At 55.5% G+C, this 12,408-nt stretch overlaps 6 protein-coding genes across 6 annotated transcripts; 2 read left to right on the top strand and 4 right to left on the bottom strand.

Annotated features, from left to right (window-relative positions):
- Positions 1–1,654: 1,654 nt before the first annotated feature.
- On the top strand, positions 1,655–3,829 carry J3D65DRAFT_49939 (major facilitator superfamily domain-containing protein). Its single transcript, XM_066796620.1, has 5 exons — positions 1,655–2,158; positions 2,210–2,311; positions 2,361–2,866; positions 2,918–3,249; positions 3,312–3,829. Exons 1-5 carry the CDS (start codon positions 1,776–1,778, stop codon positions 3,600–3,602), a joined length of 1,614 nt encoding a protein of 537 aa, XP_066660372.1. The 5' UTR covers positions 1,655–1,775; the 3' UTR covers positions 3,603–3,829.
- Positions 3,830–3,845: 16 nt separating this feature from the next.
- Positions 3,846–5,081, bottom strand: J3D65DRAFT_545859 (amidohydrolase amhX; the record flags this gene model as incomplete). The annotated part of the gene is made up of 1 exon (XM_066796789.1): positions 3,846–5,081. The coding sequence occupies one exon, from the start codon at positions 5,079–5,081 to the stop codon at positions 3,846–3,848; it is 1,236 nt and encodes a 411-aa protein (XP_066660371.1).
- Positions 5,082–5,590: 509 nt separating this feature from the next.
- Positions 5,591–6,565, bottom strand: J3D65DRAFT_611857 (uncharacterized protein). The gene is made up of 3 exons (XM_066798962.1): positions 6,386–6,565; positions 5,753–6,336; positions 5,591–5,699 (listed from the first exon to the last, which is right to left on the bottom strand). Exons 1-2 carry the CDS (start codon positions 6,548–6,550, stop codon positions 5,818–5,820), a joined length of 684 nt encoding a protein of 227 aa, XP_066660370.1. The 5' UTR covers positions 6,551–6,565; the 3' UTR covers positions 5,591–5,699; positions 5,753–5,817.
- A 1,199-nt stretch (positions 6,566–7,764) lies between these two features.
- J3D65DRAFT_611854 (uncharacterized protein) lies at positions 7,765–8,589 on the bottom strand. Its single transcript, XM_066798961.1, has 2 exons — positions 8,364–8,589; positions 7,765–8,314 (listed from the first exon to the last, which is right to left on the bottom strand). The coding sequence occupies exons 1-2, from the start codon at positions 8,523–8,525 to the stop codon at positions 7,787–7,789; spliced, it is 690 nt and encodes a 229-aa protein (XP_066660369.1). The 5' UTR covers positions 8,526–8,589; the 3' UTR covers positions 7,765–7,786.
- Positions 8,590–9,331: 742 nt separating this feature from the next.
- J3D65DRAFT_673813 (uncharacterized protein) lies at positions 9,332–10,691 on the top strand (the record flags this gene model as incomplete). The annotated part of the gene is made up of 2 exons (XM_066803535.1): positions 9,332–9,804; positions 9,896–10,691. 2 exons carry the CDS (start codon positions 9,332–9,334, stop codon positions 10,689–10,691), a joined length of 1,269 nt encoding a protein of 422 aa, XP_066660368.1.
- Positions 10,692–11,655: 964 nt separating this feature from the next.
- Positions 11,656–12,353, bottom strand: J3D65DRAFT_655313 (uncharacterized protein; the record flags this gene model as incomplete). Its single annotated transcript, XM_066802492.1, has 2 exons — positions 11,656–12,144; positions 12,198–12,353. 2 exons carry the CDS (start codon positions 12,351–12,353, stop codon positions 11,656–11,658), a joined length of 645 nt encoding a protein of 214 aa, XP_066660367.1.
- Positions 12,354–12,408: the final 55 nt, after the last annotated feature.

Genomic DNA, 12,408 nt, shown 5'->3' with positions numbered 1-12,408 from the left:
GGCCTGGACTCGAGTCAACTCGACGGATCCGAATCCGAACCCTTCCCAAATTCCAGGACAGAGCATCACTGTTGCGGGCCACCCCTTACCCGCCTTTTGCATTTGCGCGGGTGCCATCTTCTTCGACTGGGCAAAGTCGACGGTCTTGTGTGTGGGAAACCCCCCACGACCAGAGTAATTTCCTTTGATCTTTCCGACGGCCTCTCCACGAGTGATGGGAGCATTTCTTGCGCCGGTTTTGGAATGGAGGTTGTGGATAGTGGACGATTTCCTTCTGTCAATACTTCTCCTTGTTGCTGAGAAGCTCATGTACATATACTGTGCTAGGGGCAAATCATACTCGATATCAAATCAGCTGCTGTGCTGCCACTTCCCCTGAGACTCATGTATGCTTACACAGCCAGCCTCCGCAAACGCAAAGTCAGCGCTCCGCATCGCTCTCAAACGAGGAGAAGCCCTCAACGTTTCGACTCCATCTTCGTGGAAATCACAGTGCCAAGGGCGTCGCATGTCGTGCCGCTCTGACCAAGAGTCGCACAAACACCAAGGCTGCGATGCAGGGATCAGTTTCTTGCAGTGCCGTTGTTGAATTCCTCGGCAGTTTGTTCCATTGCCGCCGTTCATATACCGTTGATCAGAATGAGCGCCGACAATAAAGTCAAATGCGATTCAACTGGTTTGCCCAGGCTGGCCATGGAGAGTTGCCAATGAATTAATTCTTGGGCTTTGGGCAACGGTGACGCGCGCGGCCCGATGAAATTCAAAAGTCGGCGAGTCACCCGTGCGCCAACTCGGCCTCTTGTGCCCATGGCTCGGCGCTGTGATTTAGGGAAAGAGAAAAATGTTTGTCGCGTGTGAAGAAACAGACAGAGAGTGGAAATGAGCGTGGTGGAGCAGGGAGCTGAAGAGCAGCGATGCTACGGACGTACAAGTACGACGACTGCTGACAGCGGTTGAGTCATCCAGATGGGGGACGGCGACATGGTGCCCTGGCGTAGTCAAGCCTTTGAGGCATCGTTTGCAACGGTCAAGAGTTGCCTCTGGCAGAGATGAAGACTGCAAGAGTATGTTCTGTTTGCTGTCGTGGTCGAGCTCCAGAGTCCGAAAAGGGTTAGCGCGTCGGCTAAACTTCAGTCGGCCCCACTGGCCGACCTGAAGACCCAAAACAAACCACAGCTCTCCTCTCCCAGCCCACGTTCCAGATCTTCATCTGTCCAAGTGCTATTCATGGCTGCGACTGGCGCTACTCCGTCTCTGCGTTAGCTGCGCCGTCAACGCTGTGGGTCGCAGGCGTTGGAGCTATGAGATCGACCCGCGGCGGGACTTGCGCAGCTGCTGCCATCGGCTCACCTCGCCGCGCCATCCCTGGACCCTGGCTAGTCCTACCACCGCACGTCTTCAACATCCCAATAGAGCCCGAGGGACTTGATGGCCGTCGGAGCCTCCCACGAGACTGCCCTACAGAGTTTCTCTTCAGCCATCGCCTCTTGGTCGAGCGGCTGGCAGAGGCGTCGTCCCGCCGACCAAGCTGAAACCGCCCTCGGCCACCACCATGGGTATTTTCCTATCGTCAGCTTGCCCGCTTTAGAACATCTGCCCAAAGCTCGCCGCTGGGCTTCCTCGATCATGCCTCTTCCCTGGTTCATTTGCAGCCAGCCATTGCAGATTCTAGTCCACATCATGTGTTTAAAATCCTCTACGTCCGCCCTCTGGTGCTTTGACCCCTAGATCGTCTGTCTCCATTTTTGTTTCTCCTCCTTTGTCCTTCGCTCATCATGTCGGACAAGTACGTTGTCGAGACTGCTTCCAATTGCGGGACGTTCTTCCTGGACCCCGAAAAGATTGCCGTGGGCCCGAAGGATAACTCTAGCTTGAGCAACGAAAAGATCACCGTGACCTCCGACCACTCTTCTTCGAGCCCCGACAAATATACCGTGTGTCCCCCTTCGATCAAGAGTCTGCCTTCTTCTGGTGAAGTACGCGTTGGACCAGATGGCACTGTCCTCGTGCCACAGCCCTCGAGCAGCCCCGACGACCCGCTCAACTGGACCTGGAAGAAGAAGCACCTCGTCATGCTCGCTCTGATCCCTGGGTGCATGTTGAGCGATTGGGCATTGACGTGGGGAAGCACCGTCTTCGAGAAGCAGGCCATGGACTGGCACGTACATGTCAATTGAAGTTGATAGATCCCGCAGCTAACGGGTCGTAGGAACATGAGCCCCAAGGATGTATCCCAGTCCATGAGCCCGGCAATCTTCATGCAAGGCCCTGGCGGTCTATTGGCCGTGCCACTCTGCCAACGCTATGGCCGGTAAGCCCAACCACGCCAACCCACATGGCCCGCGACTGATGATTGGTAGTCTTCCTGTCCTTTTCTGGTCCCAATTCCTCACGCTCATTGTCACCATTGGCTGCACTGTCGCGCCCGACTATGTTAGCTTCACCGCCTGCCGCGCCCTCCAGGGCTTCCTTGGTACCGCCCCGCAAGTAATTGGCATGTCCATGATCCACGACATGTTCTTCTTCCACGAGCGGGCTCGCAAAATCAATCTTTGGGCTGCTTCTTTCCTCATCGGTCCTTACCTTGGTCCTTTCTTCTCCACGCTCATCATATTGAAGTTGGAATGGCGGCCCGACTTTGCCGTTCTCTGTGGCTTCTATGCTCTCAGCACCATCATGGTGATTCTCTTTGGCGACGAGACCCTGTTTGATCGGAATGCTCCCGAGCAGAAGCCAAAGACTTGGGCGCGGCACCTGTCTCTCCTCATTGGCATTGAAGGCGTGCGCGCCTCGGGCAGACCTGACATGTGGACCGTGACGAAGCACCTGAGCTCTCTGCTCGCACGCCCACACCTCTTCTTTCCCAGTGAGTCTGGTACCTCGAGATATCCACGTATTCCTGCTGACCGTGCAACAGCGGCCTTCTTCGTCATGCCAATCACCATGTGGACCATTGGCATCGTGTCCACCATCACGCAGTTTACACTCCCGATCTTCAACTTCAACTACGTCTCCCTGGCGATGCTGTACTGGGCGCCCATGATCGGCACCCTGGTCGGCGAGGTCTGGGGCCGCTACTTCAACGACTGGATTGTCCGGCGCTACACCAAGCGCCACGATGGCAAGCACGCTCCTGAGAACCGCTTGAACGGCGTCTACGTCCCTGTCGTCTTTGGCGTTGCCGGGCTCGTCCTTTTTGGCGAGACGCTCCAGCACAGCTTGCACTGGATCGGCATCGCGTTTGGCTGGGTAAGTCGGCTCTCCCGCTCTTCCAATATACCATACTTCCCGCTAACATTCTACCCACTCAGGCCATGCTCTGCTTCGCCACGCTGGGCGCCATGACTGCCATCTCTGCCTACGTCCTCGACTGCTTCCCGAACCACGCCTCGCTGGCCGCGGCCTGGATCAACTTCTGGCGCGTCATCGGCGGCTTCTCCGTCGCCTACTTCCAAATGGATTGGGTCCATCTCAGCGGCTACTCCGTCACTTTTGGCTCCCAAGCCGCCATTATTGCCGCCGCCTCGCTCAGCGTCATTGCTACCCAGGTTTGGGGCAAGGGCTGGCGCAACACGTGGCCGGCGCCTCCGGCTGAGAATTAGGGAGTCGAATTTCGTTGGCTGTCTCTTTTGTGTGCCGAGACTAAGAGAGAGATTCTGTGGTTTTGGAGAATGGAGATGCGTCGTCCAGCGAGACGGTTGGCGCGGGAAATGGCGTTGGGTGGCTCAGCAAAGCTGTCGAATAGGTATTGTCTTATTTTATCTCTAATTCATCGACTAGACCCGACAGTCTTTCCTTTTCGCAAAGTTTCCAACATCTCATTCCACCAGTCGCCTCGAATGTTTCTATATCCTACCCTCCGCTTTCATCGTCTCCTCCCACTCCGCCTTAACAGCAGCATAAAACGCATCATCCAGCAAAACATCCAACCCAACCAATGCATTCGCCTTGCCCGCCTGCAGCGCCTTATCATGCGCATACTGCGTCCCCGCCGCCTGCTGGAACTCGGTCGTATGCGGCAAGTTCGCGGCGTCGATCTTAAACATGGGCTGGATGCCCGGACAGATGTACGTGACGTTGCCCATGTCGGAGCTGCCATTCTGCTGGTGCGCGCGCTCCGCCTCGTCCAGCGGCACCATCTCGTCCGGCGACATGCCCAGCCGCGCCAGCATGTGCTCGCGGTACCGCGTCGCCAGCGCGGCGTTGGTTACCACGTCCTCGTACAGCGCGTCCCACTTGATCTCGACCGTGCATCCGGCGGCCGCCGCGGCGCCCTCGAAGACCGGGATCACGCGCTCCCGCATCGCGCGCAGCGCCGCCGATTTGGGCGCCCGCAGGCTGAACGTGCCCTCGGCGTAGTCGGGGATGACGTTCGGCGCCTCGCCCGCCTTGAGAATGACGCCCTGGATGCTCTCGCCGGGGCGCAGATGCTGGCGCAGGAGGGCCAGCCCGGTGTACGCGCCGACAATGGCGTCGCAGGCGTTGCGGCCCTCGAAGGGGGCCGCGGCGGCGTGCGCGCTGCGGCCGTGGAAGAAGGCGCGGAATTTCCAGCTCGCCTTGAGCGGGCAAACGGGCGTGCTGAAGTCGGGCATCGGGTGCGTCATCAGGCACGCGTCGGCGTCCTGCCAGGCGCCGGCCAGCGCCATGTAGTACTTGCCGCCGCCCGTCTCCTCGGCCGGCGTGCCCAGCACGACGACGGTGCCGGGCGCGTTCAGGCTCTTCAGGGCCGCCGCGGTCCCGATGGCGGACGCCAGCGTGCTCGTCGCGATCAGGTTGTGCCCGCACGCGTGCCCGATCTTGGGCAGCGCGTCGTACTCGGCGTTGAAAGCGAGGGTGCGGCCGCCCTGGCCTACCGTGAGTCGCGCCTCGAAGGCTGTCTCCAGCCCGTAGACGCCGCGCGCGACGGTCCAGCCGCGCGCTTCGAACCAGTTGGTCAGCAGTGCTAGCGCCGCGTGCTCTTCGTACTTGGTTTCCGGGTTGTTGTAGATTTGCAGGTTGAGTTGGCGGAGCTCGGCGCTGGCGCTGTCGATGGCGGAGGTGGCTGTGGCGATTGTTTCGGGGGTGAGCGTTGTTGATGACATCGTGGTCGGTGGTGACCTTCGGGAGATCCAGGAGGTTCCAGAGGTGCTGTGGAAGAATGGCTGGGGGAGCGTGACGAAAGGTCGTTTTGTTGCGGCCGTGGGATGGCAGAGAAGTTGCGGTTGTAGAAGAGGCGAGAGAGGATAGTCGGCGCCGCGGTACTTATCCTCCACCTGCAAACCGTCAGCTGCTGATCGCGTGGAGAAAAGGTTGGGGAAGTCGTGATAGCGAGGCTCGGTGACCGTAGCCGATCGGTATTTGCTCGAGTACCCGAGGGCGGCTGGAAAGCACCCATCTCCACGATGTTTCGGCTCTGGAGGCTCAACGCCTCGTCCTTGGTGTTGAGGCTTGATGCTGTCACCCCAGAAAAGGTTAGCATGAGTATTGCCTTTCGCGGGCAAAGTGCTGGGGCGGCCCAGGCGACTGTGGGCGGTCTTTCTTGAGCCGTCTCACACGTCCCAGTCACTTCAGAGTATTCCAGCACCCAACAGCCAGTCACTTCGCAGAAGAGCTTGGAAGAGGGGAGATTGCATTCCGCCACCTGAGTAGTTTGTCCAGGCCTCCTTCGATTCCATTCGTCGACCGCTGCCATCCTGCCTGCTGCGGTGGTTGGTGCTGACCTGTAAAGAAGAGTCAGCTCATAATCTTGGTCGGCGAGGCCTGGAGTGCTCACCTGGAAAGAGAACACTGAAGCAGGACTGGTTGATTGACGCAGAGCCTGCCGCGGCCACGGCAACCTCAAATCTCGACCCTGCCCGTCTTTTCGGCCGCATAGAAGACCTCCTGCCAGTTCGAAATTCCCGCGTCATCCGCCAGTTGGTATATCCACAAATACTCGTCTCTCAGGCCCCACTCCCAAGAATCCCAGATGTCCCTAACGATCTCCTCAATGTCGTCGATGGCCATGGTGAATTCGGAGACAGGCTCTGGCTGGAGGCAGGAGTCAACAGGCTTGGGGTCGAAGAGAAAGCCTTTGAAGCCCTCGTGCTTCCAGCTGTCATCGGAAATGACGAAGATGAGGGAAGCGTAGTCTTCGTAGCCATAGTTGGGGACAGCGACCTGGGTGATGTCGGTGTAGTTGGCTCGCACGAGCGCTCGGTGGCAGTCCATGAAGTCGTCGATGCCTTCGCCTGGGTGCATGAAGTGGAGGTCAAGGCGCTTGTACTGGCCAGGGTGGGCGAGGACAAGGAAAATCTCTCTCGCGAGAGTTTCACGATCGGGCTTCTCGGTGGGAGACATATCGGAGGTGATGTAGACCTGCATCAATCAGTGTGTTTGCTCTCCATGCAAAAGCCACTAGGCTCACCTGAAACGAATAGAGCGACGGAGGGCCTTCACTGGGCTCATACCAGGTGCTCAGCGTAGGGCGGTCGTTGTGATCTTGGAAGTGTTGGAAGGAGAATTCGAGCGCCCCGCATCCATGTCTTTGTATACGCCCCAGAGGACGTTCAAAAAGGTGAGGAATCAACATAGTTGCGGCGGGGAGAGAAGGGTGGAAGGATCAGGGAGTTGAGTTGGACGTCGAAAGTGTCAAATCAAGCAAACAAGCGGCGAATCAAGTCGCGGGGTAAGCAGCAGATTAAGCGAAAAGTTGAGTAACAAGGTGAGAATCTGAAGAGCAGCAGCAGCGCAGTCAAGCAGTGTGTTGCTGCTACGCTCGTCTCTATGGAGGATTCTCGCAACGATTCTCCCTCACCCTAGTTCGAAGAGAGCAAATCCCGCTTCCCGGACCACCCACGCGGCGATGGACGACGCTTTTGCTGGAAGCTCTTTCACACAAGCAACATTCCCAGCCTTTCGGCCGCGTCGAATACCTGCTGCCACTCCGTCATGCCTGCGTCGCTGCCGTCGCTGAACAATTCCATGTACTCCTCCCTCAATTCCCAAGAGCTGAAGAGCTCGCCAGCGGTTTCTTCAATCTTGAAGCCCACCAAGTTGGATTCGGAAACGAAATCAGCAGAGCCTCGCGGAGGAGATGCGTCAGTGTCGAAGAAGACTCCTTTCAAGCCGGCTTCCTTCCAGTTTTGGTCGCGGAGAAAGTAGAGAAAAGAGTTGTCGGACCAGTAGGGTGAATAAGTGGAAGTGGGAAAAGTTGTCTTGCCCAGGATGGTGTTGGTGGCTCGCTTCTGGGTTCGGAAGGCTTCGACGCAGTCGGCAGTGGTTTCTCCTGGGCGCAGGAAGTGAATGTCCAGGCGTTTGTAGCAACTATCCTCCATTCCCATGATGGCATTAAAGAGCTCTTTAGCAAGAGTCTCACGCTCAGGATTCTGGGTGGGTGTCGCTTCATACGTGACGTAGACCTAATTTCATCAGTGCGAGTTTTCAGAAGGTGTGTCACGACCGACCTGGAATGAGAAGAGAGGCAGAAGGCTCGGGCGGCGATGGTCAAACCAGACGCTCAGAGTTGCGCGGCCGTTGTGATCTTCGAAATGGTTGCAGATCGGGTATACCCGGATAGGTGCCCGGCCACCAGTTGGCCGACGGCGAGGGATACGAGTAAGCATTGTGGTGGTGATAGTGAGCGAGAGGTGGGTGGTGATTGAGATGTTTTGGCGAGAGTTCAATCGGGACAAATGGATAAACCCGTCTCACAACAAATGCGCTCGTGACTCCAAAGGTTGGCTTTGGAATCAATTTTCTCTATGAGGCTATTCATTCATGTTGCTCTGGCGCCCACGCCACAGCCGATACGTATCCGCGCAGCACTTCACACCAAGACCATGCCCAGCCGGTTGGTCGCCTCGAATACATCCTGCCATTCCGTAATACCCGAGTTTTTGGCGTCATCGAACAAGTCGAGGTACTCTTCTCGCAATTCCCAGAAATTGAAGGTTGAAATGGTAAGTGTTTCAATTTCGTCGCCGACCAAGTCAAGCTCAAGGACCGGTTCAGTCATGGATGTAGAGTCGGACGGATCAGGATCAAAGTAGAGGCCTTTCAGGCCAAATTGCTTCCAATCTGGATCAGAAACAATGAAGACAAGGGAGTGATAGTCGTAATTGTCCGGGTAACGGTAAGAAGGCACGACCACTTTGGCAAGGTCGGCGGTTTGTTCTGCCCGTACAAGAGCTCGGTGGGATTCCATGATGTCGGTATTTCCTTCGCCTGGGCGCAAGAAGTGGAGGTCCAAGCGCTTCGAAAACGGAGTGTTGCCCAGAATGTCGTTCCAAAGCGCACTTCCAAGAGCTTCGCGCTCGGAAGTCTGCGTGGGGGACGCACCAGCAGTGACGTAGATCTGAATGATTTAGCTTGCCTGCTTTGTGGCCCAAGCCTGTAGAACTGACCTGGAAAGAATAGAGAGGCACAAGGCTCGGAGGGCCTTTGTCAAACCAGATGCTCAGCGTAGCTCGGCCATTCTGATCCTCGAAGTGGTTGCAGATGGGGTACACTCGGCCACCTGAGGGTGGATCATCAAGTTCCGGAGGGCGAGGAATGCGAGCAAACATGGTGTTGGTGATAATGAGGAAAAGGTTGGTGGCAGAGGGTGTGATTTTCTACGAGATGCTTGTCTGACGGCGTGGGTAGCGTTTGTTGCGCCCGCGGCGTCAAAATAAACACTCGGCCAAGCCCCGGGTGTGACCGTCCACGGAGCTTTCTTGAACGTTCGACCGCCCACCAAGGTGCAGACTTAGCATTGTTTACGGAATAAGCAGTCAAATTACTCACATACACTTTGCAATTGGTTTCTTCCATGATGGCCAATCCTTGATTGGTCTTGGGAAGACAATCTATTCTGATGATCGTGTTGATTGACCACTCAGTCAAGCCAAAGACTTCCTCGCCATATAAATGATCCCATAGCCCTTCAGAAAACTGGATGTTCCGCAATGCCTCAGGGCGGTTTCTTCAGAAGCCCGAATTTCTTGGCTTCACACAGAGCAGACGAGTGATATAAACATCAGAAGAATTTACTTTGTATAGAACGCGTCCATGGAAGTAAAAGGCCAATCCATGTGATTTGCGACAGATATCGTGCAATTAACACTTGTGAGTGTTAATATCGACGCCAGTACGCAGGCGCTGTGGGAGGCTCCCACCGCTGACGATAATACCGCCGCCACCCACAAGGCATAAAACACCTCCTGCTCATCGCCAACTCTCCACAACCTCCTCCACAACCCTCTCTTCACCACCCTCCTCCCACAACTTGCTCTCCTCAAAGCCTCCGCACACCCTTCAACTGTCCTTTACTCACCCGGCATCTCAACAACTCACTCCATAAGCTCCGGTCAAGCATTGCATCACCTTCGTCATGAGAATGAAAGTCATGATCTGGATCATCTTCGCCCTGACTTGGCTGCTCGCGGGCGCTTCCACCCTTCGTCTTCGTCAAGGCTCTCTGTCAGCCCGTCAGACCGATCTTCTTGTCGACCCATACCCATGCTCCCTCTGCGACATCAACGATCCTTTGAACGTGGGCCCTGGTACCTGCACTGAGGCTCGCAACGATGAAGAGTTCTGCAGTATCAACGACGAGTCTCTTGCCATGTCCGCCCTCGACTATTTGCAGAACGCGACATTCCCATTGCAGCAAGGATCCAATGAGCCTATCAAGTGGAACATCCATGGAGTCTCCTGCGAGCTGAGCTTTGCTTCATACCCGACCTGTGGTAGTGCAGCCAAGGGTCCAGCTTCCAAGTGGTGGGGATTTCCGTTTCCTACGGACGACTCGAGTTGTCCACTGGAGTTGAAGCAGCTTGAAGACACCGAGATCGACAAGGCGCAGTATCAGACTGAGTTTCGACATTCATCCCAGTGGAAACTTTTAGTTCTTTGCTCAGACTGACAAATTTTCAGACGACCACATTTTCGAAAGGCAGATGTTGGTCGACTTTTTCAAATGGCTCCGAGGCGATTTCGACCTGGTTCGCTGGCCTCAAGGATACGGATATCCGTCCACCAATTGGATCGCTGGACGCCTCTTGGACCTCAAAGAAGACGACTTCGAGCTTAATGCCTTCACTTGGGATGGTCTCAGCCTTTGGAAGCACCTGACTCGCGAAATGGGCTCGGTTTACCACAAGGAGAGGCTGGCGCTCGTCCAGAAGCAGGTCAACAATGCCAAAGGTATACTCTTCCGCTCTGCGCGCCCAAATGCGTTCCCGGGTTCCAAGAAAGACATCGGAACCGTCAAAAGCTACCAGCGCAACGTCACGGGCGTCTTTCAATACCTCCGCCAAGACGAAGTCTGGAAGTTGATGACAGACACTTCCAAGGCTCTGGAGTCCGTCTTTCGTACCTTCGACGTTTTGTATGGCTGGGACGACAACGAAGTAGACATGCTCGGCTGGCCAGATCGCAAGGAGGGAGAGGGCAGACCGGGCTTGCGGGACCTCTACTGTCATTGGATCGATGAGCGTCTTCGCAACATCGAATACAATGCCGGTGTCTGGTTACAGGGTGCGAAGGCGGAGTTCGAAAGCAAGGTCATCACCAACCCGGCCAGCCCAAATGAGAAGCAGCAGTGGTTGGATCAATACGACCACGGCATCCTCTCGGAAGACGCCTTCAAGTTCCCCCGCGTCCACCAGGACGAGGTCAATGGAGTCTTCATGAACTCCGAGTTCTCCATGTGGAACTCCGACCTGGGCCCAGCTGGTCCCTTTCCATGAGTATTCATCAACGACACTCACATCTGGAAGTTGATGGTCTTCCACTGTCCAAAGACCATCAGTTCGACAAAATCAGGGATTGCTTTCTGGCGTTAGAGGAATAAAATTGGGTTTCGACACAAAGGCGGGTTAATGGAAAATCGGGTAGACAAAACATCAGACCTTGGGCAATTGGCATTGGGAAATTGGGGTTATGGTTGCTTTACAATCCAGGCGTTGATGGGCATGGGAAACTCCACACAGACTCCAAATTGAGACTTTATGGCCCACAAATTGACAGCTTCATTCAGATCGTGAAACAAGTGTTGGCTCCCGGTCTTTCCTCATACATGGTGCCTCACCACCCAGTGAGTCCTGCGGGCTCGAATGCTCCTCAAGCGGCCGCAATTCCTTGTATCGAGCCGTGAAAATTGCACTCGAATGCTCCTTGAACGTCCTCATCACCTTCTGTCGACCACTGAAAAGCGCGCTCGAATGCTCCTCAAGTGGCCGTAACTCCTTGTATCAACAACTGAAAGCAGCACTCGAATGCTCCCTGAACGCTTGATCGCGACAATGGCAGGCTGACGGCGGGAAATTGGTTGAGAAACTCGGCATAGATTCCTAAGTCCACTCTTACGGTCCGAGGTATACCAGCGACACACTTCAATGAAAGTGATGGTTCTATCCGCCTCGTGCATGCTACTCTGTCACAGTGAATTCCGCACGTCTCAATACTCCATGAGAATTCTTCTGAATTGACCTGCAAAATCCGCGCCTGAATGCTCCTCAAATGCCCGCAAAGCACCAAGTTCGGATGCTCCATTCACACACAAACTCCTTCTATCGACCAGTGAAATCTGGGCTTGAATGCTCCGCAAGCGTCTTAAACACCTTCCCTCGGCCAGTGACATGCTACTTGCCCTTGAACACTCCACATTTTGCTAGAAACGATGACCGCGTTGTCTTGAGAAAGCGTTTGTATTCACCATTCGGTCAAGCCCGCGGCTTCGGCTAGTTCATAGACCACCTCGCAGTCTTTGGCATCCGCAGATCCGCAGAAGTAAACAGAAGTCTCTTTTGCCGCGTCGATGCTTGTGGGCTCCTCAAGAAATGGAAAGCCATCCGTGGCGGCATCGGAGGACTCTGAGTCGAAAGACACGCTCGTCAACTTTGCGCCATCACGCTCCCAGTCCGGACCCAAGATCTTGAAGAAGTACGAGTTCCAACGATGGTAGCCCGGAGAGACGTAAGAGGGAATGATGCGCAGCGATGGGTCATCGAAGGGAAAGACCTTGCCGCGGTTGTAGTGCGCCGCACAGTTCTCGGTGCTGGCGTTCGGTTCAAGGAAGTGGAGGTCGAGACGAACCAGGCTCGTATCCAAATTGCTTACCAGGAGAGTTTGATGTAACTTCTTTGCAAGTGCCTCCAGGTCAGATTTCTCGGCTGCAGAGACATCGTACGTAACGTAAACCTGGTCGCATTAGTACAACTCGAGAGGTAGGTCATGCAGAGCAAATTTCATACCTGGAACGAGAAGAGAGGTGGAAGGCTACATTTGCCACACCAGTAGCTCAGGCTAGGATATCTGTCATGATCCTCGTAGTGTCGATAAAAGTCGAGCAGGCGGACTGGGGCCGAGGCCGTAACCTTGCGACGCTTCGCTCCAGAGCGGGAAGGCATGGCGTTGGTTGACTTCAACGTTCAAGTGTTGCGCGCAAGATATGATGAAGGTTGG

This window comes from Phyllosticta citribraziliensis (assembly GCF_038025025.1).
Source record: "Phyllosticta citribraziliensis strain CPC 17464 chromosome Unknown J3D65scaffold_1, whole genome shotgun sequence".
Lineage (NCBI taxonomy): Eukaryota > Fungi > Ascomycota > Dothideomycetes > Botryosphaeriales > Phyllostictaceae > Phyllosticta > Phyllosticta citribraziliensis.
Note: the sequence above shows the minus strand (reverse complement) of the source record. Positions and strands in the feature narration are given on the sequence as shown.